A 26,913-nucleotide genomic window follows, 5' to 3' on the forward strand; every position below is an offset into this window, starting at 1 on the left:
TTATCCCCATTCATGTGTGTGTAATTTATGCTGGATATTATGTTCTGTGCCTTTAAGACTGGCAGAGTCAAAGTTTTGTTTTGGGCCTCTTATCAGCCACTCGGCGAGACATACAGATAGCTCACTACATAGTGCTGCTTTTTCGCTTTTTGCCCTGCTTTTTGCTTTTGCTCTTGCTTCTGCTTTGCTTCTGCTTTGCTTTTGCTTGCTCTTGCTTTTTTCCCTCTTCTCATTAGCTAATTTAGCTAAACAGTCCAAATTCCTTCCTGGACTGTTTCCTCTCTCCTGTTTGGACCTGCCGACTGCTCCGGACTGGGACTTGGAAACACCGAGAGAGAGTTTGCATCTTGTGGCTGCAGCAGCTGCCCCAGCGCCGGAGGGACTGATAACAGCGACCACCCCCAGGAGAGACTTTCTGAATTTGTCATCTTTTTCAGAGCGGTGAAAGAGTGTCATCCGGTATCGTTCATTTTGTGTGCTGGGGGGTGCTGTGCCTGTTAAATAAACAGGTTCTTTCCACTTGTCTCCAAGGAATTCTTCCCGAACCGGTTGGGGGGAGGGGCCATGTGGGTTTGTTTTCCGGAGAAGCCCTTTTTGGGGATTCTCTCCCAAATTTGCCCTAAACCAGGACAGACCATCATTCAACAACCAATATTACATATACAATTCAACATTACAGACAGTTCTAACCAAAAAATCAAATCCCCTTGAGGGATTGTGCTTCCCCATTCCTCTGCATTACCCACCAAGTGCAACCAGATCCTTAGGCAAAAACAATCCCATTGATAACTTTGTATTTGCCTGAGTCAGGGCTAATCCAATCTATCTTTCTTGTTTCTCATTTGCACCACAGGGACTTTTTCTCTGTGGTACATAAGGGTCCTGACTGAGCAGGGACACCTTGATTTGTAGAACCTCGGATGTTAACTAACCAGATGGCCTTGGCCAAATGCAGATCCCAGTGTTTGAAGGTCCCACCACCCATTGCTTTCAATGTGGTTTTTAACAGTTCATTCTGCTGTTTAACTTTCCTAGAGGCTGATGCATGATAGGGAATATGATAGACCTACTCAATAACATGCTCCCTGGGCCAGATGTCTATGAGGTTGTTTTTGAAATGAGTCTAATTGTTTGACTCAATTATTTCTGGGGTGCCATGAAGCCACAGGACTTGTTTTTCAAGTCCCAAGATGGTGTTCCAGGCAGTGGTGTGAGGCACAGGGTGCATCTCCCTCCATCCGGTGATTCCTTCCACCATTGTAAGCATGTACTGCAAGTGTTCTGGAGTCTCACCCTTTTTACATGGCAGATGATCAGGCTGTGTTTCTACTCCTGGGGCAGTCAGTTCCAGGTGTACTGAATGGCCCTCCAGGTGAAAGCAAACTGTGGTCTTCACTCTGCTGCTAAAAGAATGGAGAAAAATGCATTAGCAATGTTGATGGTAGCACCACTTTGCTGTCTTGGCCTCCAGTTCGTACTGAAGTTTCATCATGTCCAGCACAGCAGCACTCAGTGGTGTGACATCATTCAGGCCATGATAGTCCACTGTCGGCCTCCACTCTCCACTGGACTTACACACTGGCCCTATAGAACTATTAAAGGGTGAACAAGTCTTGCTGACTACTCCCTGGCTCTCCAGTTCACAGATAATCTTATGGATGGAAATCATGGAGTCTGTTAGTGTGGTATTGGCGACAATGTACTGTTGCAGAGGTGATCAATACCTGTTTATCTTTGACCCTCAGCAGTCCCACAGCAGAAGGGTCCTCTGAGAAACCAGGCAAAGCATTCAGCTGTCTTGTTTCTTCTGTGTCCAGAGCAGCTATCCCCAAATCCCAACAGTACCCTTTTGGGTCTTTGAAATACCCTCTCCTGAGATAATCTATGCCAAGGATGCATGGGGCCTCTGGGCTAGTCACAATAGGGTGTTTTTGCCACTCTTCCCCAGTCAGGCTCATTTTAGCTTCCAGTACAGTCAGCTGTTGGGATCCCCCCTGTCACCCCAGAAATGGAGATGGATTCCATCCCTACATATCTTGATGGAACATCAGGGCACATTGTGCACCAGTGTCAACTAGAGCCTTATATTCTTGTGCGTCTGATGTGCCAGGCCATCAGATCCACACAGTCCAATAGATCTAATTGTCCCTTGCCTCTACCTGGCCAGAGGCAGGGCCCCTCTAGTTCTATTCACAGTGCTTGTTGCTTCCTCCCTGTAAGTATGTCCTGGAGGTCCCTTCCAGAGGATCAGACAGCATCATCTCTTCTATTTTACCTACGGGCTTGCCCACGAGAGACCAGAGAAGCATTTATCCTTGACGAGTTTCTTGTGGCAGTTGTTCTTCCTCTCAACTCCAGTTACTGTGCTACTAGGGCAGAGGTGGGTTTTCCATCCCATCTCTGCGTCTTCTCCATGGTCATGCAGGTAAAACCACAGATTACCTCATGGTGTGTACCTTCTTTCTTCCCATCTGGGGCATGCCTGCTCCTAATAGCAGGGGCTCTGGTCTGTACTGGTGAGACATGGAACATTCTCTCCCTAAGCTACTCTCTGAGTTTCTGATGGCCCTCTTCAATTTTTCTCTTCCAATTTCTGGATATGCTTGTTCAGTTCTGTTTCCACGGCCAAGACATGGGCCTTAAACAGGGCGATAGTGTCTTCATCTCCAGAGTTTAGTAGCCAAAGTACCCACTGTGTCTTCTCTCTTCTTTCATTGCAGGGGTGCTAAGTAGTAGGAATATATGCTCGACCCGAGCCATATGAATTTTGTCCATATCTGTGATGTACACTGGACACAGTCTGGACTTTTAGGGAATTGCTCATCACCTGAAAAAATTATCTCCATCTCAGCTCTTTCTTTCAGGCACCGGATACCTTTCTTCATGGTGCTCCACTGGCCTTGCTGCTCATAGAGGTCTTGGTCTTCCCTGCTGTCATGGGTTGTTGCTGGCTGGATGCCAGCCACTCACCAAAGCTGCTCACTCACTCCCCTCCACAGATGGACAGAGGAAAGAAAATTTAAGAAAGGGTTCAGGGGTTGAGATAAGGACCTGGAGAAATCCCTCACCAAATACCATCATGGGCAAAACAGGCTCAACTTATAGATAGTAAGTGAATTTATTGCTAACAAAATCAGAGCAGGATAATAAGAAGTAAAAGAAAACCTTAAAAACACCTTACTCCCATGTCTCACTCTTTCCCAGCTCTACCTCCTACCCCAGCAGCGCAGGGAGCCAGGAAATGGAGGCTATGGTCAGTTCATCACTTGTGGCTTCTCCTGCTGCTCAGAGAGAGGAGTCATTCCCCTGCTGCACCATGGGGTCCCTCCCATGCGAGACAGTTCTCCGTGAACTTCTCCAACATGAATCCATCTCACAAAAAAAAGCTCTGCAAACTGCTGCAACATGAATCCATCCTACAGGCAACAGTACCCCTCAAACTGCTGCAGCATGGATCACTCTTCCACAGGGTGCAGTCCTTCAAAGACGGGCTGCTCTAGCATGGGAACGGGGCCTCTCTTTCCATAGGCCTCCCATGGGGTCACAGCCAGACATCCACCTGCTCCAGCATGGGTCTCCTCCATGGGCTGCAGGTGGAAAGCCTGTTTCACCATGGTTTGCAGAGGAATCTCAGCTCTGGCACCTGGAGCATCTCCTCCCTCTCCTTCTCCACTGACCTTGGTGTCTGCATAGTTTTTCTTCTCACATATTCTCACTCTTCTCTGGCTGAAATTAAAACTGCATCACCACTTTTTGTTTTGATTTTTTCTTAAATATGTTATCACAGTGGTGTTATCACCATTTCCAATTGGCCCAGGCTTGATCAGCGGCACATCCATCTTTGGAGCCACCAGGGACTGGTTCTGCTGGACACTGAGGTAACTTCTAGCAGCTCCTCACAGGAGCCACCCCTGTAGCCCCCAGCTACCAGAAACCAGGCCATGCAAACACAATACAACAGCGAAGGTATCTTTCCCTGACACTTGAAAGGAGTCACCTCCAAAGGCTGAGATTTTGTTGCTTTTTTCCGATCCCCTTATCAATAAACACATCCAGGGACAGGGATCCTAATTGCTTGGCTTCACTACCTTCTAGGTTCATGTCTTCAGTTATGACATAGGTGGAACAGCCAGGTGAATATGGTCTCATCTGTCTGGCAAGTGAACTCTCTCTGCAGCTCATGCAGCTCACTTACGGAGATGGATTGCATGATTATCTCTGGCTCTGTCTCTTTTGCTGGTTGTGAGGGTCACGCCTCCCCTTCATCACTCACTAAGCCAACTGATTCGGTCTTGGATTTCCTCTTCTGAACAGGGGTGACTGCTACTGGCTTGGGCTGTCTGGTTGGGTTGCCGTTTGTGCGGCCACGGTGCCCATTGATTTGTTTTCCTTCCTTTGGAAAGTGCTGTACGATTACGAGCAGTATCCAGTAGACAGTGGCCAGAATGCTGCAGTAAGCTGCCACTCTCTGGAGCTGCCACATCATTTTCCCTTCAGACATTTAATCTGTTTAACAGGATCCTGTAGTTGTTCAGGGGTGAACTTCCAAACCCTCCAAATACTTGCTCATGTCCTCCCACACTCATGGCTATCCACCCCTGGGCCAGATCTCTGGACAGCTTCCCTAGAACTCTTTGTCTTGTCTCTAAACACAATGCAGACTGTACAGAGGAGACATAGCAGAGCTAGCAACAAAATTATGCTTTCCTTAACATCCAGAGGTGTGGATGCTGACAGTCTGGTCAGAGAAGAAGCCAGATAAAATTTCCCAGGCATTACTCTGGGGGAGCTTGAGAAAGCTTAGATAGAGAATTAGAATAAGAATTAAAATAATCTTTAATTGTTGCAGCTGCTGTTTTGAACTTGTTGTTTACTTATAAGATGTTTACAAGGGTGTTGTTCATAATTGGCCAATGATGTGAGGGGTGTTGATTGAGGACCAGTCAGGTCCATCTTTCTTGGAACAGTCTATAAAAGAATGTGATGTGTAATAACCTTCCCTATTTGCCTTCTGAGACCTTGGAGTCTGTTGCCACATTCAGCCGTCCCTAATACGGGAGCGACATCTGGTGATTGCTGATGTTCATTGCAGCCAAGACTGAAGGACCGGGGTCACCCTCCGTACTCCATAGAGAGAGGTGTGGCAGTATTTTCCCTGCGCCCTCTTAGAGGGGGCTGGTCTTTTGTGACCAAGGGTATTGGAACCGGCCTGAGAGCTGGTTAGGACGGGCCCCAGCAAAGAGTTTGTATTCCGGAGCAAACCACTGCTTAGGTGGGCTGCTGGGAAAGGGTTCCCTACAATATGGGGAATCAAACCTCTACAGAGGAACAAATTGTCCTTTCTGTGTAGAAGGGCGCATTACCGCACATGAGAATTGCTGTATCAGATCATTCCCTGTGTGCCCTGCTCTGCTGGGCAAAGGCTCATGGATTTTCAGTAGACGCTGAGACCACTTTTAGCCTGGACACTTGGCAGTCACTAGGAGACTAGCTGTGGCAGGAAATCTCCAGCAGAGATAAGGACACATTTGAATTAGCAGTTACGTGGGGCATTCTCTCTAAAGCGTTGCAGCACTGGACATCGGAGGAGGGCAATACAGATGTGGCAGACTCAGAGGGTGAGGACGATCTTTCTATGGACACTGACATGCCGGAAGGCGAGGGGGCTGAGGAGGCTGCTAGCAGCCTTCCTTTGGCTCTGCCTGGAACCCTGAGAGACACAGAAATTGCTCGTAAAATCTATCCCTTCCCGCGAGATTATGTTCCCCCAAAGTACCCCACTACCTGTGACTTTGTAATGCCAAAGTATCCGCCACCCGTGACACAGCTTGCAAAGGCTTTGTTAGCTGAGTCCCAGTCAGAAATTGCTGAGCGTCCCCCTCCAGTTGCCCCCCTCAGCCCCTCCTCTCTGCACTGCAAACAGCTGCAGGGGAGCCTTTGCTGCAGCCAGTTCCATTCCCCCTCTCTGGCCCCTCCTTTCTCTGCACCGCAAGCAGCGGTGGAAGTACCTCCACTGCAAACAGGTGATGAGGCTGAAACCATTGTCCCTTCAGCCCCTCTGTTCCCATCTGAAGGGTCAGCGCAAGTGTCCACACCACCTCCTCCCCCTGCTGCATGTTGAACTGTGGGCACAGTGCTGTTGTTATAGAGCACGACACAGTACTAAAGTACACAACTCCATCAAAAGGTGCAAGAGAGCGAGATTTATTTTAGAAATGTTGCTTTTATTCTTTTCAAGACACTGACATCCATCCAACATACACATACAGTGCCCATTGTTCATAAAAGAGAAACAAAGTTCCCAGTAGGTAATCGGGGAGCTACGTCACTCTGTAAGCTAGCCAGAGTCCATATCTCTTAACTTTCTCTTCTCCACTCTGTCTCCACGGTGACAACCTTGGTCTTCCTTCAGGAGAGATATGGGGCTTCTCTTTTTCTTCAGGAGGCCTTTGCTAGCTCACAAGAACAGCACAGAATGTCTTTCTCACACCGTGCCTCCTGCTGTTTCAGCACCACGACCCACAGCACCTGCCATGGCTGCCGCCCCCCCCACCTTGGCGCTTCCAGCTGGCCTGCCCTCCTCCACTTCTTTCAGGCTGTCCCATGTGCTGCTGCCCCGGGACGCTGACAGTGACACTGATGAAGATCGACAGCTTGTTCCGCAGCAGGGGAGTGGCCTGGCAGCTGAGTGCTGGCAGCGACATGTTGTAAGACCGCCCCAGAGCCACCTGTAGACACTGCTACTGTGTCAGGTGACTGTGCGACCAAAGCACCCGGGACATTTTTGGGAATTGGTCAAATTGCGAGCTCTGGAAATCAGGAATTGGGACTTGCTAGAGAAGATGGCAATGCCTGAGGGTGGAATTATCAAGACCATAGATGCAGGGGGAAGAAACACAGGGGAAAGTCGAGTAGTTGTTCCAGCATCTGAAGAAGGTATGCAGGTGGATCAGGGAGGCAGTGTAGCCCCACAGGGGGGTGTTCAAGCCTTTCCTGTGTTTAAGGCTGTTCCAAATATGGGACAAGTTGACAGGCATAATGTCATGGCATGGAAAGTCGTACAGGATTTGCAAGATAAAGTTGAAAAATATGGGCTTGGTTCTTTAGAAGTTATGCAAGTTATCAGGGTGTTAAACACTGATCTGCTCGCTCCATTTGATATTAAACATCTGGGTCAAGTGTTGTTCCAACATGTGCAATTTAGAGTTTTTGAGGACAATTGGACTCAGGTGTCTCATAAGACTGCAGCAGATAACATGTGATTGCCTCAGGATGATTCCAGATATGCCGTTGGAGTAGATGCTCTTATGGGGAAGGGTATCTTTTCCACTCCTGATGTTCAGGCTACCTGGGACCCTAGGATTCTTGAGCAGGGTCAAAAGATAGGCATTGGGGCACTGTTAAAAACTATAGAAACAGCTGCTCCCAAGCCACAATATGTGAAAATAACTCAAGGAATAAAGGAACCACTTCTGCCATTTGTTGAGAAAATTGCAGCAGCCTTAGAAAAGCAGGTTGAGGATGACAACTTGAGACAGATTTTATGTAAAAAATTAGCAAAGGATAATGCCAATGAAGATTGTAGACAGATCATAGAGGCTCTTCTGGGTGATCCAAAATTAACGGATATGGTCCAAGCATGCTCTAAAGTGGATTCTGTAGACCAAAATGTCTGCTTTGGCTGTTGCTTAACAGCCAGCCTGGGCATCCTGTGGGTGTGGACAACAGAGACATGGGAATAATAAGTGCAAGCAAAAACAGGTAACACAGAAGCAGAAAGGAAATAAGGGTCATTTCTTGTGTGCTAGATGTGCAAGGCCAGGTCATTATGCAAACCAATGTAAGTCTAAATACCATGCCAATGGTCAGCTTTTTGGGTCAGGCTCAGGAAACGGGAGAAAGAGCACAAAGGGGAACTGCGCTCTGACACAAGTGATTCCCCAGGGCATGGTACCAGCACAGGCTTACTCAGCCAGCTTAGAGGCAGTACCCAAAGAGCAGCTGGGGTGGATGTACACACGGCAGCAACAGTCATCTTAGAATCTTGCTGTGTATATAAGGTTCCTCTGGATGCATTTGGACCTTTGGGTCAGGGATTGTGTGCACTGCTTGTAGGGAGATCTACTGCGACCCTTCAAGGAATCTTTGTTCACCCAGGCGTCATTGATGCTGAATTTACAGGCCAAATTTGTGCCATGGTTTCCACACTCACCCCCTCGTCACTATCCTTGCAGGGACTCGCATTGTTCAACTAGTGCCCTTTCAGTCATGTGTCCCCAGGACTGATCAGCAGAGTCATGGGGATGGCGGCTTTGGATCTACAGAATTGCAACAAGTTTTCTGGACTGCAGATATTTCTACTCAGCAACCACAGATGATGTGTACCCTGATTCTACTGGATGCCAGCCCACCTCAGATCCAGCTTCGAGGTTTGATCGACACAGGGTCTGACATGACAATCATTTCTTTCTCTGCATGGCCTCTTATGTGGCCCTTGTCTTCCAGAAGTTTCGCCATCAAAGGGTTGGGAGGTACAACATGGTCCTTTGTAAGCCAACAGTCTGTGCTGGTCAAAAATGCAGAGGGGCAGACGGCTAAGGTTCAGCCTTATGTCACTGCAGCTCCACTCAACCTCTGGGGGCAGGATGTATTGGCACCCTGGGGGGTATGGATTGGGAGACATTTTTGATGGTGGCCATTGTGCCGACGGGTGCACAGTATCCTACGCTGCCTTTGCGGTGCCTAGTAAACAAACCCATCTGGGAGAACCAGTGGCCTCTGACAAAAGAAAAATTGGTCACCCTTCATGAATTGGTTCAGGAACAATTGCAGCAGGGACACATTGAGTCTTCCACTAGTCCCTGGAATACTCCTATCTTTGTAATTAAGAAAAAATCTGGGAAATTGAGGCTGTTACAGGACCTCTGGAAAATCAATGCAGTGATAGAAAGCATGGGGGCATTGCAGCCTGGTATGCCCTCACCCACCATGATCCCTATGGGGTGGAAAATTTTGATCATTGATTTGAAGGATTTTTTTTTCATAATTCCTTTGCATCATGATGACAAGTCAAAATTTGCCTTTACTGTACCTGCAACTAATGATGCTGAACCTGTGCAGAGGTATCAATGGAGAGTTTTGCCGCAGAGCTGTAAGAACAGCCCGACTATTTGTCAACGGTATGTGGCTCAGGCCTTGTCCAGAGTCGGTGAGCAGTTTCTTGATGCGTACTGCTATCACTATATGGATGATATCCTGGTGGCGGCATCCACCCAAGATAGGATACGGCCTCAGCTGTTCGCTGCTCTGCATTCTTATGGGCTGCAAGTGGCTCTGGAGAAGGTTCAACAGCATCCTCCTTGGAAATACTTAGGAGTCAAAATTTTCAATCAAGCCATTCAGCATCAGGAGGTGCAATTCACGGATTCTATTAATACTCTGAATGATGCCCAGAAATTGCTTGGTACCATCAGTTGGTTACATCCTTATTTTGGGCTTAGCACAACACAATTGTCCCTGTTGTTTAACATTTTAAAGGGGGACCCTCATCTGAATTCACCCCGGAAATTGACTCCTGAGGCACAACGAGTGCTGGAGGAAGTTCAACAAGTTATTTCTGCTCGTCAGGTTTATCAAGTAGATCCCTCCATTGATATCACTGTTTTCATTACCAATCCAGATTCTCATCCTACAGATATCATTGGCCAAAGGAGTGAAAAATGGTACGATCCTTTGCACATTTTGGAATGGGTCTCCTTGCCCCATCAACCAAAAAAGACAGCACCACATTGTTTGAATTGATTGCTCATTTGATAATCAAATGCTGTCAACTGTGTTTGCAGTTAATGGCAGCTGATCCTGCAAAAATTATTCTTCCAGTAGAATGGGAAAATTTTGAATGGAACTTTGCTAACAGTGCTCCTGTACAAAGTGTGCTGCAGAACTTTTCAGGGCAGATTGCATATTGTCTGCCCAGCTATAAGTTATTGCAGTTGGCAAAACCAACCAATTTGTCTTTGCAGCCAAAAAATAGCCGAGTGCCAGTGCAAGGACCCAGCGTCTTCACTGACGGCTCAGGAAAAACAGGGAAAGCCATTGTTACTTGGAAGGATGAATCTGGGTGGCAGGTGCTAGAAGGCCACGAGTCAGGCTTGGCCCAGTTGGTTGAATTGAAGGCTGTTGCCATGTCATTCCATTGATTTTCTCAGGTACCTCTGATTCTGGTCACTGATTCTGCTCATATACCAGACATAACCAAATGTTTGGATTTTTCATTTCTGAAGGAAGTCAATAATGCAGCATTGTTTCAGTTGTGGTGTGCAATTCAGGCCGGAGTTCATCCATATTACATCCTGCACATTCAGAGTCACACCAGTTTACCAGGTTTCATAGCAGAAGGCAATGCCAGGGCTGATAGGTTAGCTAGCCCTGCGTGGGTAGCACCTCAGCCTGACAAGCCAAAGCATCGCATGATTTTTTCCATCAAAGTGCACATACTTTGCAAAAACAGTTTCTTTTGACGCCAACTGAGGCTCATGACTTTGTCAGTTCTTGTGCTGACTGTCATGGACTTGGTCCACCTTTACCAGCAGGGGTAAACCCCAGAGGCCTAAAGGCCTTGCAGCTTTGGCAAATGGATGTCACTCATATTGCTGAATTTGATAGACTTAAGTATGTTCACATATCTATTGACACCTTCTCCTCTGCTATGTGGGTATCTGCTCATACTGGAGAAAAGGGTCACGATGTTATTTGCCCATTGGAGGATGGCTTTTGCAGTCTTGGGAATACCTTATTCTGTGAAAACTGACAATGGCCCTGCCTGTCTTGCAGAAGACGTGGAAGTTTTTATGTTTATGGGGAATGTCGCATGAATTTGATATTCCACATTCTCCAACTGGTCAAGCTATTGTTAAACGTGCTCATGGCATTTTAAGGTGTGTTCTTGAAAAACAAAAAGGGGGAATGCCTGGAGAAACCCCACACAGTCGATTGGAAAAGGCTCTATATATAATTAATCACCTTACACTGCCACAGAATTCAAACAATCCTGTAATTTTAAATCACTTTCTTTTGTTGCAGTCTTCAGGCGAGACGCACCTGCCTCAAACAAAAGTTTGGGTATGGGATCTAACCAATAATAAGTGTGAGGGCCCGTGTGAGCTTATCATTTGGGGTCGTGGGTATGCATGCATTTCCATAAATTCTGGGGTACATTGGAAACCTGCAAGGTGTGTTTGCCCTGACTTGCGACACCAAAAGCAGAATGTGGCCAATAGGCAACCTTCGAATGATGATCAGCATGCTGATCGTAAATCGGATGGTCCTTCCATTGATGCCTCAGGTTTTAGCTTTTATATTTTTCAGATTCTGTTCTGCTTTAGTGTGTAAGTCTAGGCTTCATATTAGGGGATAGTAAGCTCTCTCCACAGAACAGGTAGACAAAACAATTCCTTCTCTAGCTGGGGACCCAAGGACAGCTGATCCAGATCTCAGGCCCAAGAGCATAAACAATGGTGGACCGAAGAGAGAAAACAAGAAGGATGGGACTTCATGGGCTAAAGCTGTAATTGGACAATTAGCTCCAATATGCTAATGGACCAAAACTTATAAAAGTGTGAGACCCCGTGACCTGTCATCCATTTTGTGGCCATTTTGGGTTGTGCTGCCCCAGGTGGATCTATTTGAGATCTCTTAATAAATACCTACTTTATTCTTTAGCTCTGTCTAGTCTCTGCTCTAGGTCAGCCTTCACAAGGCTGAATAGAGAATGAGCATTCCATCTTTTCCTTTGTTTCTGGAGTAGTGAGTGTTGACAAGTTAGACTGCCAGTTCTTTGAGCAGACTAACTTAGGAGAAAGGTAAAGCAGGTTTAAAACTTTAAAAGGGTATAAAGAAAATTTTATTAAAAGTAATTAAAAGGAAAAAAGTAGTAAGAATTAAAATAAACATTTTAGAACACCTCTTCCCCTCATAACTTTTTCTTTCTTACTGACAATGTAAAGAAATTAAACTTAAGATTTTTAGTCAGTTTATTTCTTCTAAAATAGTATTTTTTCAGTTTATTTAGGGAGAGAAGTCTCTTTTGTTAAGGTTATGGAGACTTCTCTACAAGAGGGAAAAACAGTTCTCTTGTGGCTCTTAATTTTGTCGTGAATAGCAGCTGCTTGGGGAACCCTGCTATTGTGAAGTTTTTCTCATTTCTACAAGTCTTCTTATAGCTTGTCAATGGGCCATGTTGACTTATGGGGCATTGTTTTAAAGATGAGCTGTTTAAAGGTAAAAGTTCTTATTATCTATTTCTAAAATAATTTTTATTTTTGGGAACAGAGACCATTTTTCCTTTTGAAAGTACAGGATTTCTCTCTTTTTCTGTTACAACTTCTCATGGGATCACAGCCATTTTAACATCTGCTTACTTTAACATGGAGGCTTTTACTTGATATCAATTTGAACGCTCTTATTTCTTTATAGTTTCATGTGTTTTAAGGAAAAAGAGTCTTTTTTCGATAGCTTACAAGAGGATTTCAACTCTAAAAACAAGGTATTTCTTAGCCTCTCTTATCTGGGACTTCTTCTTTACTGACTTTGATGTCTTCAGAGGCTTTGATTCATGTGCTGGTGGCTTCAAACTGACAGAGGGCAGGTTTAGATTAGATATTAGGAAGAAATTCTTTCCTGCAAAGGTGGTGAGGCACTGCAACAGGTTGCCCAAAGAAGCTGTGGCTGCCCCATCTCTGGCTGTTCAAGGCCAGGTTGGATGGGGCTTTGGGCATCCTGGTCTAGTGGAAGGGGCCCTTGCCCATGGCAGGAGTGTTGGAATGAGATGATCGTTAGCGTTCCTTTCAGCCTAAACCATTTGATGCGTTTATGATCACCATCTCAGAGATTTGCATCTCCCCTCTTCTGAATGTCACTGCTGCTACAGCATGATTTTTTGAGGAGATATCCCCTTGTGCATCTAGCCAAGTAAAGAATATCTGCTTTTTAATGCTACATTGGTGTTAAGGAGGTTTTTTTTTTACTTTTCCCGAATTTTTGGTAACAGTTTTGGCGACCCAGGTGGAACATACTCCTGAATTTCAACAGATCTGAGGGATCGCAGGACCTCCAGTCAACATCAAGAGGTTCTCAGAGAGAACCTTCAAGCCCCAGTCCATAGAAAATCAAAGCAAGACCCCTGGTCAGATACAGGCATTCTTTACTTTACTTTAAAGGTGTTAAATGTTAATCTGCCTGTTAAGCCCAGCAAAACTTTTGCAGGGTTGGGTTTAAAGGTACCTAAGGTAGGAGGGAACAGGGAAGGGTTAGAGTCCCTTCTAGGAGCTCCTAAATGGTAATTGGTTGTAATGGGAAACAAAACCTCAAAAGGAGTTTAACAGGTGTAACCACTGCACTATATCTTGAAACATTGGAAACAAATTGGAGGTGATCCCCTGACACAAGATAAACATATAAAATTTTGTAATCAGTGGTGGCCACTTTACATACTGGAAGATCAAGAAAAGTGGCCTAAGCATGGAACCTTACAGTATAACACCATATTGCAATTAATGTTCTTTTGTAGAAGGGAGAATAAGTGGGATGAAGTTCTTTAGGTTGACTTGTTTTTTCACCCTAAGAAATCATCCAGAATGGCAAAAGGAATGCAGAACAACCCCACAAGATCCATTCATTTTAGCCCTTGAAAAGGAAAAGAAAGGCAAATAGCTGAAGATATGTTGTTCTGCGTGTAGAATAGGACAGAGGTGCTTAAAGTTCAGGTGAGAAGAGGAGGATTTAGAGCTGATGGTTACTCCTCAGCAAAGAATGGGAGGGGAAATGATCAATCACCCAGGAATACCTTTAGATGTATGAGGAGGTTGTAGGAAAGTGGACTGAAATGGAGACAATTTTTTAGGGGATTGGAGGATTTTAGTCTGATTGTGGGATGCACCAGAAGGCAGAAAGGAGATGTTGGGGGAGATGCAGGGGAAGTTCTAATGGCTCTCTTCCAGGAGGTGGTCAGGAATCATGGTCCAGTAACAGTAAAAAATCCGATTTTTAATAGTGGATTTAATGTCATAGAGGAAAGTGGCAGGAGTTTATAGGGAAGATCCAGTTGGAGTTGCTAAAGTATTTGAAACCATAATTAGGACTCAGGAACCCCTCACTCAAAAACAATTGGTTGAATATTTTAATAGTTGGTGGCTGAAGTATACTTTGGTTATTGTAATAATTAGTGGCTGAAGTATATTTGGCAATTTGTATTGTAATGATTGGTGGCTGAAGTATATTTTGGCAATTTGTAAAGAAAAGGGACACTGGAAAAGGGAGTGTCCCCAAGGCAGGGGAATTTAGACATAAAAACTAAACCAAATGCTTCAAGCCATCAAGTTTCAAGACCTTAAGTGAAGATGAATAATTACCCTGAAAGGGAACCAGGGGAATCATCTTTAGCTGAGCGCCTGGTTACATTATTGCTGGGGAATGAAAAGATAAATTTTTTTAATTGATACAGGAGCAACTTATTCAGTACTGAATATGTGCAGAGGAAAACTTAGCTTGAAACCTGTAAGCACTGTGGGTGTGACAGGGAGGAAAGAGAACAGGCTTTTTTTACAACTATTACTATTTAAATTACGAAAACAGTGGGGGGACCACAGCAATTTTTATATGCCTGAATGCCCAATCCCCTTATTAGGGGAGAAATTTATTGGGAAAACTGGTTATTCAAATAACTTTCCGGGATGGGGAAATACAAATTCAAATACCCAAATAAAAAGCTGTTGAGGCAAAGATTTTATGTCACAGGAATGAAAAGAGTTGGAAGAAATCCCAAAAGAGGTAAAGAATGCTGTAACCATGTTGGTATAGGCAACTGGGGTGCCTGGATGATCAAAGGTGGCCACACCAGTGAGAATTACTCTCAAACCTGAGGCCAGACTGGCAAAGCAAAAACACTATCTTATTAAGTGGGAGGCAAGGAAGGGGTTGGAAAAGCTTATAAAAAAATTTTTAGAATATGGGTTATTGAAAGGGTATGAGTCAGAATATAACATCCCAATATTATGAGTTAAAAAGCAAAATGGGGAACATAGATTAATACAAGATTTAAGGGCCATTAATAAAAAGTACCTGATATTTATCTAGTAGTAGCGAAACCGTACACACTCTTGACAGCACTGAAAAGGGAATACAAATGGTTCACAGTGCTCAATCTTAAGGATGCCTTTTTCTGTAATACCTCTTGACCCAGATAGAAATTGTTTGCTTTTGAGTGGGAGAACCCAAACACTGGGTGGAAGGCACAGATAACATGGACTGTGCTACCCCAGGGCTTCAAAAGAGCCCCACTATATTTGACAATCAGTTGGCAAAAAAAAAAAAATCAGAAACCTGGAAAAAGAAAATCTGGAAAGAACTTTGCTACAATGTGTAGATGATAGTCTACCAAGACTGAAAGGAAGTTCCTTGATGTTACTGTAAATCTGTTAAATTTCTTGGGACAATCTGGATACAGGGTGTCAAAGAAAATGGCACAAAATAGGCAGAAAAACAGTAATATATCTTGGTTTTGAGATCTTGCAGGAAGAAAGAATCTTGGGAAGAAGCTGAAAAAAAGCCTTTTGCCAGATTCCAGAGCCAAGGACTACAAGCCTTCTTAGGTATGGCTGGATGGTGTTGGTTATGGATTGTCAGTTATGGGGTGTGGAAGGGGCTTACAGCGGGCCTGTTAGCTAAAGGAGCGAGAAGAAGCTGAGAAGAAAGAAGAAGCTGATAAGGAGCTCTCTCCAAGGCTGTAACCAAGGAGACCAAGATAAGTGAGGAATTGAAGAACGATAAGAAGAGAACTTTGCAGCTGGACTAAGTATTTTTAGAAAGTTAGCTGAAGTCACTAACTTTTCACCAATACTGTTATGTTGATTTATTGTGGCCAATAGTTAGTGTAGAAGAAGCATAAACAATTGGAAAGTGTATAAAAAGTCAGCCATGATCAATAATAAAGAGTTGCCATCTGAGACTGCTTGTGGTCTCTGCTTTGTGTCGTGACCACCTCGACAGCGACAATGGGGTACTGGCAAAACCCTTCTATGGTCCTCCAATGAAAAATTACTTGGTATGGACTCCTGAGATTCAGAGGGCCTTTCAAGCCCTACAAAAGCCTTAATGCCAACCCTTGCATTGGGATTCCTACACAACCATATCACTTTAGTTATCTGTGCGTGAAAGGATGCACCTGGCACTAGGGGTACTGGCACAGCATTTGGGATCATTGAAGAAGCCTGTCCAAGCAATTGGATAATGTGAGTAAAGCATGACCCAGATGCTTGAGAGAAGTGGTAGCTGCAGAGAAGCACATGAGACAGAGTGGAAATTTTCCAGAGTAGAAATCCATTTTGATTTAGGTGAAATGTACATCTTCGAATTAAGTCTGTAGCTTGCAAATGTAGATGTTTAGTCTGACTGCCTGTTCTCGCAAAAAGCCTATGCTCAAAGAAACTGCTTCATCTGAAGGACAGAGATAAGGGGGGGGGCCTTGAACTCTGAAACAGATGGAGAGGCTGCTGTGGGGAAACAGGGCAGGATGACCTAGGAGTTCTTTCTGATAAAGAAAAATTAGCCTCAAATGTCACCCGCAAAATCAGTAGAATGAATATGTATGAATCTATTGTGAAATTGCATGTATATGTATTTGAGAGGAAGAAAAAAAAGGATTTGGAGTTCCCAGAGGTACGCATGTCAATTTAAGGGGAACAATTCCCACATTCCTCCAGTGATCCCCACATGAGTCCAGTGTCCAGCACTGTAATAAACATACCGGCTTTACAACTTTCACAAAAGTTGTGGAGTTTGTTTGCTTCCACAAATCACACAAAAGCTGATATGTGCCCCATATAATAATAGCTGGTTTGGAACGAAAAGGAGGACATTGGATATCGCCAGCAGAATGCTGAAATACCAGGTTGCCCTACTGGAGCAGGACAATGTTGAACTTAAGGTAACCACTGCTTTGAATCCAGACACATTTCTCCAAGCTTCAGAAGAAACCCAGATACTTTTGTGCCATGACTTCATGGTAACTATTGAACAAGTATGTTCTGGCAGACTGGATCTCAAGAGTGATTCCATCTGGGAGCCAGAACTGGATGTGCACACTGGTAGAAACAGCATGGTATGAAATGGAAAATGGGCAGCTGGGTATGCAGTGGGAACCTTGACTCAGGTAATAGAAGCCCAGGCTTTACCTTTTAACACATCAGCACAAAAAGCAGAATTAATGACTTTACAGTGAGTGCTAGAAATCACTGAAGGAAAAAGAGTAAACATATGGACTGATTCAAAATATATTTTTGAAATAATTCACTCCCATGAAATCATATGGAAGAAAAGGGGATTCTTGTGGGCACAGATGTCTCCTATTAAGTACAAAAAGAAGTTAGTCAACTACTACAGTGTGCAAAAGTCAAAAGAAGTGGCCATGGTGCCCTTGTAAAGCTCATCAGTTTGGAGACTCTCCAGTTAATACAGGGACTCAATTAACTGACAAAAATGCTAAAGACATTGCTGAAAAAGGTATCCTTGCACTAATACCTAGCAAAAGTTGAATGTCCAGGAACAAAAACCAAATTATAGTAATCAGGACAGGCAGCCCCATCATTAGAAAGTGATTGGTAACCTCATGCAGGCAGATAATTGAACCTCCACAATTAATGTATAAGATAAAACAAAAACATCAGGAAACACATTAGGAAATAGACAACATGGTAACTAGTTTACAAAGGAATATAGTAAGCACAAAGATGACAGAAATTCATAGATCAGTTGTTGCAAAATATGTGATTTGTTTTGCCTAATAATCTCAAGGAAGGAAGAAGGCCACCTCCAGGGCTAGTAAAACAGGGGAATTCACCAGGTGATTCTTGGCAAATTACTTTTGAAGAACTGCCCAGGAAGAATGGGAATTAGTACATTTTAGTATTTTGGTACTTTTTCCAGATGGCCAGAAACTTTTCCATGTCACACCAACAAGGCAAGGGAAGTGTCAAAAGTTTTCCTAAAATTAATATTTAATAGCATTGGGACTAAATCTTTCAAGTCTTAAAAGGTACGTCGTTATCAACAGATAACTGGGGTTGCACTTGCATGTACATCCTTTCCAACCAGAAGATATGGTGTGCATAAGAACCTGGAACTTTGGATCAATTCAGGAGAAGTGGAAGGAACCATATCAAGTCTTCCTGGTAACCTACACTGCACTCAAGGTAGAAGGAATCAAGCACTGGGTTCATCACACACAGGTAAAACCAGCAACCACACATCAAACACAGCAGAAACAAGACTAACACTGTGTAGGTTTTTTAATATATAAATTCTGTTGTTTTAGGTAAAGAATATGATCTAAGAGGATACTATTTATTGGATCTAGGTGAAGATGATAAATAATTGCATACTTATAATAATAATAGAAACTACTTTTTTATCTTCTGGGAAGGGGAATGTGGTCTTCAAGTTAGTGCAAGATTTTGGCAGATTACAGAATTTAACTTCTATAACAGCTTGTTTGCTAACACCAGCCTCTGCAGAAAATACAGTTCTGTGGGGAGCTTTAGTCAGCAATTTGACAAAAATCTGGTAACACATATGGGAAAGATAAAGGGAACAATAGTGGGATAGATATAAGAATCCATCTTTACTCCTCAAATATCTACCATTAGGAACAGACTAGCTATACACAATTTGACTCTGCAAATGGAAATTTTAGCAAATGCAACTCAGTTGGGGTTTACTGAAATAAATGAACAATTGCAAGCCATGACTAAAATGACCTTACAAAACAGATTGGCTTCAGACTTATTGCTGTTGCATGAACATGGAGTATGTGGATACTTGAATTTAAACAATACTTGTGTGCACATTCTGAATGTGACTGCTAAATTGGATGATCAAGAAGAGAGGATAAAATCAGTTGCTGCATCTAGCAGAGAATTAAGGGCAGGATTAGAAAGCAACTGGTTAAATAAAATATTTCAAGGATTTGAATTTTCTCCAACTGGTTGGTTGGCCTCACATTTGCAAAGTATAATTGTGACCATAGTAATAATTGTCATTATGTTACTTTCTTTAAGCTGCATAAAAAACATGATTGCTAATGCAACACGAGGAACGTATATGATGTTAGTAAAAAAGCAAAGTGAGGCTTATGAAGGCTTGAAGGGAAGACAAGCTTCACAAGTCACAAAGTGGAGGGATGTTACCAGATGATAAATTGTCTACACCTGGTGAGAGAACACAATGCTTATTCTTCAAAAACCACTGGCCTATGGGACTGCACAATGCCCATTGCATAAGAAGAACTGGAAATTCACCAGCTCCAGTGTTCTGCCAGCTTTACCAGGTCAGCTATAATGCTGGGGTCCCTGACCATTAAGAATGCATGCGTAAAGGGGAGAGAAAATATGTTAACAATTTCGGGGAAATGATTATCATATGTATGTTTATTCTAGGACAATCAATGAATATGTATGTAAAATACAGAAACTTTCCTATATTCAGCATGCATGATTTTTGGAGGAGATATCCCCTTGTGCATCTGGCCAAGTAAAGAATGCCTGCTTCTTAATGCTACATTGGTGTTAAGGAGTTGGGGCTTTTTTTCCGAATTTTTGGTAATACAGGCAGCAGAAGAGCAACATAATCCTTGGCCATTGATTCACACAAACTGGTGTGGATATCAACCCACTTTATTATGTTGCATTAATGTATTGATGACATATCACCATTCTGCACCTTTTGCTTGACAGGGTAATGCCTGGCAAAGGAGCAAAGCAAGCTGGGTCTTAAATAGCCCCCAAATTAATCCCCTGATGTATAAAGGGGAGCTCCAAAAGAACGTCCATATCTTACCATAGCTTTAAGTTCAGACATTAAAAATAAATAGCAGTAGAGAAACCATGCTTAGCAGAGTAAATACTGTAAGCGTAGCTGTGTCAATCAAGATTATAACATACAGATAGATTTACAGCCTCTGGCCATAATAATTTCATGCCTATGCTGTTAATTTCTTTTCATGAACATTAGGATGATGTCCAATGTGTTTTGTCTGCCCTACAACATAAGGGCTTGCAAAACAGTCTAAAATATTTGCCTATTGTCCTGGTTTGAAATAAATTTGGGAGGAAACATCCAAAAGGTGTCTTCTCTGAAAGGGCAGATTCCAGCAGCCCCTCCCCCAACTGCTTTATGAATTAAAAAAAGGGAAGCCCACGTGTCTTTGAGTTACCCAGGCTATGCTGCAGTGGCTAAAAGGTGTGATCCCGCTACTGACTGCCATTGGAGCTTTGACTTGCTCCTTTCCACTTTCTCGAGCCCATGATCCTGACATTAAGAGTCTCATGCTCTACTGACTGAGCTAGCTGGGCCCACTTTCTTAAGCCCACAAGAAACACATGCCAAGAGAAAGGAATCTGGGGGAGGAAGTGAAGAAAAAGAATTCCACTGCTTCTCCTCCCCTTTCACTCTTAAAGGCACAATACTTATATCTGAACCAAAATGACAGATGATGGGGATACTGGACCATACAGTCATAATAAGATTTTTCACTTAGATAAAGTTTATGTTGTTATTCTCCCATGGGTACACATCCTTTAATGTCTGTTAAACTAGATACTGGCTGAAGATGAAATTTGTGAACAAGATGAAAGATTTGAAAATTTTGCTTTCCAAATGTGCAATCCTAGAGACTGTAAGAAAAGGCCAGTACTGACAAACATGCACTTAGAAGTATACCAAGATGTACTGGGCCTGGTTGAGAAGGGGTTCATTTTCCCATAGCAGCTCTCACAGCGCTGTGCTTTCTATTGGCAGCTGGAAAGGTAGTGATAACACACCATTGTTTTGACTACTGTTGAGCAGGGCTGTCACAGCATCAGTGCTGTCTCCCAACACTACCCCCCCCCTCCATCAAGGGGCCAGGAGTGGGCAAGACCCTGGGAGGGGACATAACTAGGCCAGCTGACCTAAATTGACCAAATGGGGTATTCCGTACCATATGATATCAGCTTAGATATAAAAGCTAAGGGAGGGAGGAAGGACAGGGGGGGCATTTATTATTTACAATGTTTGCATTCCAGAGCCACTGCTGTGCATGCTGAAGCCCTTCTTCCTGGGAAGTGGCTGAACAATGCTTGCCAATGGGAAGTGGAGAATAATTTTTTTCCCCTTTGCTTACGCGAGGGCAATTTTTTTTTCTTTAGTAAACTGCCTTACCTCAATCTACTAGCTGTTTTCCATCTTATTTTCTATCCCCTGCCTCACTGGGAAGGGGAGTGTTAGTGGCTTGGTGGGCAGCTGGTGTCCACTCAAGGTCAACCTTGTACAGTCCTTTTTGGCACTCAATGTGGAGCCCGAATCCATGACCCTAAGAGTCTTATGATCTACCAACTGAGCTAGCTAGCCAAATTGTAATGATAATTTTTAAATATCTGATTCACACAGGCAAAGGGTGGAATGTATTGGGTTTGCATGACCAAGCTTTGGTAGCCTGGGGGGGTAGCTTCTGTGAGGAGCTGCTGGAAGCTTCCTCCATGTCTGGGAGACCCAATCCCTGGTGGCTCCAAAGACAGATGTGCCTCTGGTCAAAGCTGGGCTGTTATAGATACATATTATAATGTTGGCTTTTTTTAAATATTAAAATGGATTTTATATGTGTGATGTTAAAGTAACTTTCTTATAAAGATATAGTTTTTATTTCTGCTGTTAATTAAGCTTAGACATAGTAGTGAAATAGTTATGAGTGTGTTAAAATGCCTGCTTGGATGGGATAACATCCAGTGAACATAGGATGAGGACACCTGCTACAGATATGCCAAGTATCAGCACTCACCGTCTGAAGAAAGCATGGACCAAGGCCCAAACTGGAAGCGATAAGGAGAAGGAGCCAAAACCACAGCCAAGAAATACACATGCTCTAAAAAGGCGGACCTGAGGAGGGGCCATGTAAAACAGTTCCTGGAATATGTAAACTAGTTATGGATATGCATAAGGGTCTATGAATATGCAAAGGCCTGATGTAATTGGAAAGGTATTTAAGGGGTATCCCCGAAGGTAATTGTGTGGTCTTAGCTGAGTTCCAAGATGCACCCAGCTGTAATAACCTTTGCTCTATGGTCCTTGTCTCCTATTGTCCTTTATTAAACTTTTTTAATTTTCACAGGAGAGTGAACGTATTTTTCACAGGGCCAATTAGCAATGGTGGTAACCCCTCTGTGATAACACACTTAAGAAGAAAAAAAAAAAAGTTATTGCACAGTTGTAATTGTGGCCAGAGAAAAGCGGAATGAGAATACATGAATATGTGAGAGGAACAACTATGCAGACACCAAGGTCAGTGAAGAAGGAGGGACAGGAGGTGCTCCAGGCACCAGAGCTGAGATTGCCTTGCAGCCTGTGGTGAAGACCACGGTGAAGCAGCCCATGGAGGTCCATGGGGGATGCAGAGATAAACCTGCAGCCTATGGAGGAGACCCACGCTGGAGCAGGTGGATGCCTGAGAGGAGGCTGCGACCCTATGGGAGGCCTGTGGAGAGAGGAACCCCCACTGGAGCAGCCCGTCCTTGAAGGACTGCACCCTATGGAAGAGTGGGTTGATGCTGGCTAGATTCCAAGCACCCACGAAAGCTGCTGAGACATGGGGGTTAGAAATTAATTTAGGTTAGAAATTAATTTAGGATTCAGGATAGCTCATTTAGATGATCTATGTTGCTTAACTTGCTTAACTTGCTTGCAAGGCCTGTGAATATGGGACAGGAAGGAATGCAGGGATCCTGATAAGAAGAGCTCCTTACCCAAAACAAGGTAGAAGGAATGGGAGAGCCTGCAAGCTGTTGGAGATAAGAGAGGCTCCTCAGACTCTAAACCAGCTTAGACCAGCACTATAATTTGGGCTACAGCCAAGAGACTAAAGAGCATGCACCAGGAAGAAAAGGGGAAAAGTTCACATTGATGAAGACTCATTTGCCCTTCCTCCTGCGACCACCAGAGGACTACCTGAGCACTTCGACCACCTGAGCAGTAAGGGCAGAAGGACTGATAAGCTAATTAAAATACAAAGCGGGGCTAGGCGGGGCCAGGAATCATGCATGAAACTATTGCAAAACTTGATGCATATGTAGTATTTTAGAGAATAAAAAGAGGGTTAGGTTTCTTGGGAGGCACTAGTGCTTTTGGAGAAACTATACCCCATGTGCCCAGCGCCAAATAAATACATACCTACTTTACAACTTTATGAGTTGTGGAGTCTTTCCGTGAATCACTGCTCTCTATCACTCCCCGTCACAGCTGGACAGGGGAGAGAAAATATAACAAAGGGTTCATATGTTAAATATTACAAAGGGTTCATATGTTGAGATAAGGACCAGGAGAGATATACTGTCACAGGCAAAACAGGCTAGAATTGGAGATACTGAATTTATTACTAACAAAATCAGAGCAGGATAATGAGAAGTAAAATAAAACCTTAAAAACACCTTCCCCTCACCCTGTGGATGTGACAGCCTGGTCAGAGAGCAAGAAAACAAAATTCGTTTTCTTGCAGTGGACTTGTGAGACTTTTCAGGGAGTTGTAGAGAAACAATGATAACTTGTTAGTATAAACAACCTGCAGGTAGTGTTTTCCTACTCAGTTTTTCTGTTCTTTTCAAAGACTGTGAGAAAGATGTTTTTGTTAATTAGCCAATCAAGTAGAATGTGTCAAAGCTGTCTATAAAAGAAGAGAGTTTTTCGTATTAAAGCTGTTGTTGTGCCAACCAACCTTCTTGTGAATCTGTGTCATTTCTTGCTCAACAGTGACATCACCCCTCCCTCCTTCCTGGCTCTACCTCCTACCCCAGTGATGCAGGGAGACAGGGAATGGGGGTTATGGTCATTTCATCACTTGTGTCTTCTTCCACTACTCAGGGAGAGAAGTTGTTTCCCTGCTCCACTGTAGGGTCCTTCCCACAGGAGACAGCTTTCTGCGAACTTCTCCAACATGGCTCCATCTCATGAGCAACAGCTCTTTGTGAACTGCTGCAACATGAATGTGGAAGCCCTGGGAGGGGCATCTCCTAAGTTACACCCCATTGGCTCCTCCCCCTGTTCCTATGTCTGAACATAGGTGTTCCTGAGCCACTCCCTCCCATTTCCCTGATTGGCCCTCACCTTGATACTGCCTGGAGACCAAGGTCAGCCCGGGAGGCTCCTGGGGGGGGAAAGCTGGACCCTTGGGTGTGGGTGTGCCTGGAACCTGAACATCTCACCACGCGGCTGAATTAAACATCTATGGATATTATGCAAAGGCCCTTTTTGTTTCTTTACCCTGGACTTTACTAACAGCAATTCAGGCTGTAACAATGAGTCCATCCCACAGGCAACAGTACTCCTCAAACTGCTGCAGCATGGATCAATCTTCCACAGGGTGCAGTCCATCAAGAACAGACTGCTCCAGAGGGGTCTCCTCTCTCCACAGGCCTCCCATTGGGTCCCAACCTCCTCTCAGGCATCCAACTGCTCTGGCGTGGGTCTGCTCCATGGGCTGCAGGGTGACATCTACTTCACCATGGTCTTCCCCACGGGCTGCATGGCAATCTCAGCTCCAGTACCTGGAGCAACTCCTCCCCCTCCTTTTCCACTGACCTTGGTATCTGCATAGTTGCTCCTCTCACGTATTCTCATTCCGCTCTTCTCTGGCCCCAATTATAACTGCACAATAATTTTTTTTTCTTCTTAAATATATTATCACAGAGGTGCTACCACCATTTCTAATTGGCCCAGCCTTGACCAGCAGCACATCCATCTTTGGAGATGCCAGGGATTGACTGCCAGACACGGAGAAAGCTTCTAGCAGCTTCTCACAGAAGTCATCCCTGTAGCCCCCTCACTACCTAAACCAGGCTATGCAAACCCAATAAAATGCTAAGCTCACTTACCAGCACCTTTTTACCCTTCATGTTTATCTAAAGCTGGTCTTTCCGATTTTCTAAGGTGCAGAAGGTATATGGGAAGATTTACTGCTTGTATTTTAAAGAAATGAAGAGAGAAAGAAAAAAGATACAGACAATTCCAGTACTTAGATTATGACCTGTTGGGGATCAAATTAAGTTTACATTTAAATATGAAATATCAGAAATTAATTGTATAGGTTTAATTGTAACTTGCTTACAGCTTGGCATGAATGGACCCTGCTTAAAGCTTAGGAACAGTGAACTTTAAATGAACTCTAGTAGCATGGATGGCTAAACAGAGGAGGAAGCAGAGAAAGGCTGAATACGTTCAGATAAGGGTTGAGACCCTGGAAGCCCCCAAGGCTGACTCAACATGGGAGGTAAGAGCAGTTAATGGCCTGCCCATGTGGACATGGGGAAAGAATCCAATGATGTGTTGGAGGACCCCAGACCATAAATCACCATTGGACCAAGAGATGCATGCAGGGTGTGTCAAGATTGGGTGCACAGACTGTAAGGGTATAAAGGTCCAGGAATTTCTTTGTTCAGGATCCATCTCTGGAGGCACCCAGCTTGAGCTGAAATAAACTAACTCTGCATTAGAACCTAGGCTCCAACCTCTTCTTTAGCAGACAAGTTTAATAGCTGGTGGCATGGGTTGTCATAATCAATCATTCAGTAACAAGCTTAGCTAATTTTCATTTAAAAAAACCAAAAACAACACCAAAACCTCAGACCTAAGTTCCAAATAGTAATTAGAAGGAAACAAAGGAGAAAAAATAAATAAGAAAATTAGTGTCAAAAATACATTGCAGGAATCTATGTCAATTTGTATGAGTTATATTTTGGAATAAATGTCAGACCTTTTTAATAGGCACCAGTACTGGTTTTTTTTTGCAAAATCCACTTAGGGAGCTTTTAAAGCTGCATAAACTATAAAAATACTGAAACCAAGAAAAAGAGAGATACCTACTGAGATGTTGGAACAAATGTCAGAGGAAGAGAATTTAACCAAACCTGTATCAGCACTCAGTTCATCTAGCAGCCCTCTGGTTCTCCAAGTAGATCCTGAGTCTTGATTTCCTAAAGAATTATTGTGCTCTTGAACTACTGCAGCTGCCAACAGATTGTCCACATTTACCACTTCTGGATCTGAGTTTGTGTCTGATATATCATAGTGAGCTATAACTGGAGGTCCATCTGCAGAAGTAGAGAAAAACAACACAGATTAGAAGTCTTCATACTGTGAAAACCTCCTCTAAAGTACAAAGTACAATAATTTAAGGATTAATACAATCTCCTACATGCAGCTTATAGTTTATAGCGATACATTCATTATATGAATCATTAAACTTCAGTTAATGAACATAGTCTGTGATTACAGAGACATTTTAACCTTTGCATACACAGAAAACACAAATGTCAGAAAAATGCATTTATGAAATTATCACTTATTTGTATATTATCTTTTACATTAATGCATCAACATCTCCATATCTGATCACATTATATTTAAAATCTTAAAAGGATTCAGGTTAAAATAAAAAATAATAAGATACAGGACATTACATTGGCAAGACAAAATATCTAGAGAATTTTACAAAAGTCAAGTGAGAGCTTACATTACATTATGGTTGATTGAATAAGACTAACTTTTTGATATAACTGATCCAGTGACAATAAATTTAACCTTAGGCAACTTTCCTTTCATAACATTTACCTGTCAAGGGCAGAGAGTTTTTTCAAAGTAGCAATGTTTTTTGGTGTTGTTTTTTTTTTAAGTAAAGGATAACAAGAAACAAAACTATCATGTGCAGTGATAAATATGCTTTTAATTCAATATGATTACCATATGCATTTTTGGTCACCAAAGTGAAGAAGGTAAGAGAGGGAGAAAATAGCTTATGAGATTCTGAAATCTGTTCTTGAGGAATAACAAAAAGCTATTTTT

At 43.4% G+C, this 26,913-nt stretch overlaps 1 protein-coding gene across 3 annotated transcripts in view; it reads right to left on the bottom strand.

Annotated features, from left to right (window-relative positions):
- The window catches only part of LOC103824813 (uncharacterized protein C18orf25-like), a 101,354-nt gene that overhangs the window by 15,895 nt on the left and 58,546 nt on the right, over positions 1 to 26,913 (bottom strand). For 2 of the 3 annotated variants that reach the window (XM_050986409.1, XM_050986408.1), the window contains exon 3: positions 25,980 to 26,162. In XM_050986409.1, coding sequence (XP_050842366.1) covers positions 25,980 to 26,162 — 183 coding nt within the window. Of the gene's footprint in view, positions 1 to 6,183; positions 7,710 to 25,979; positions 26,163 to 26,913 lie in introns of those variants that run through there. The other variant, XM_050986411.1, reaches the window with a different exon arrangement.

Source organism: Serinus canaria, chromosome W (assembly GCF_022539315.1).
Source record: "Serinus canaria isolate serCan28SL12 chromosome W, serCan2020, whole genome shotgun sequence".
In the NCBI taxonomy this organism is placed as follows: domain Eukaryota; kingdom Metazoa; phylum Chordata; class Aves; order Passeriformes; family Fringillidae; genus Serinus; species Serinus canaria.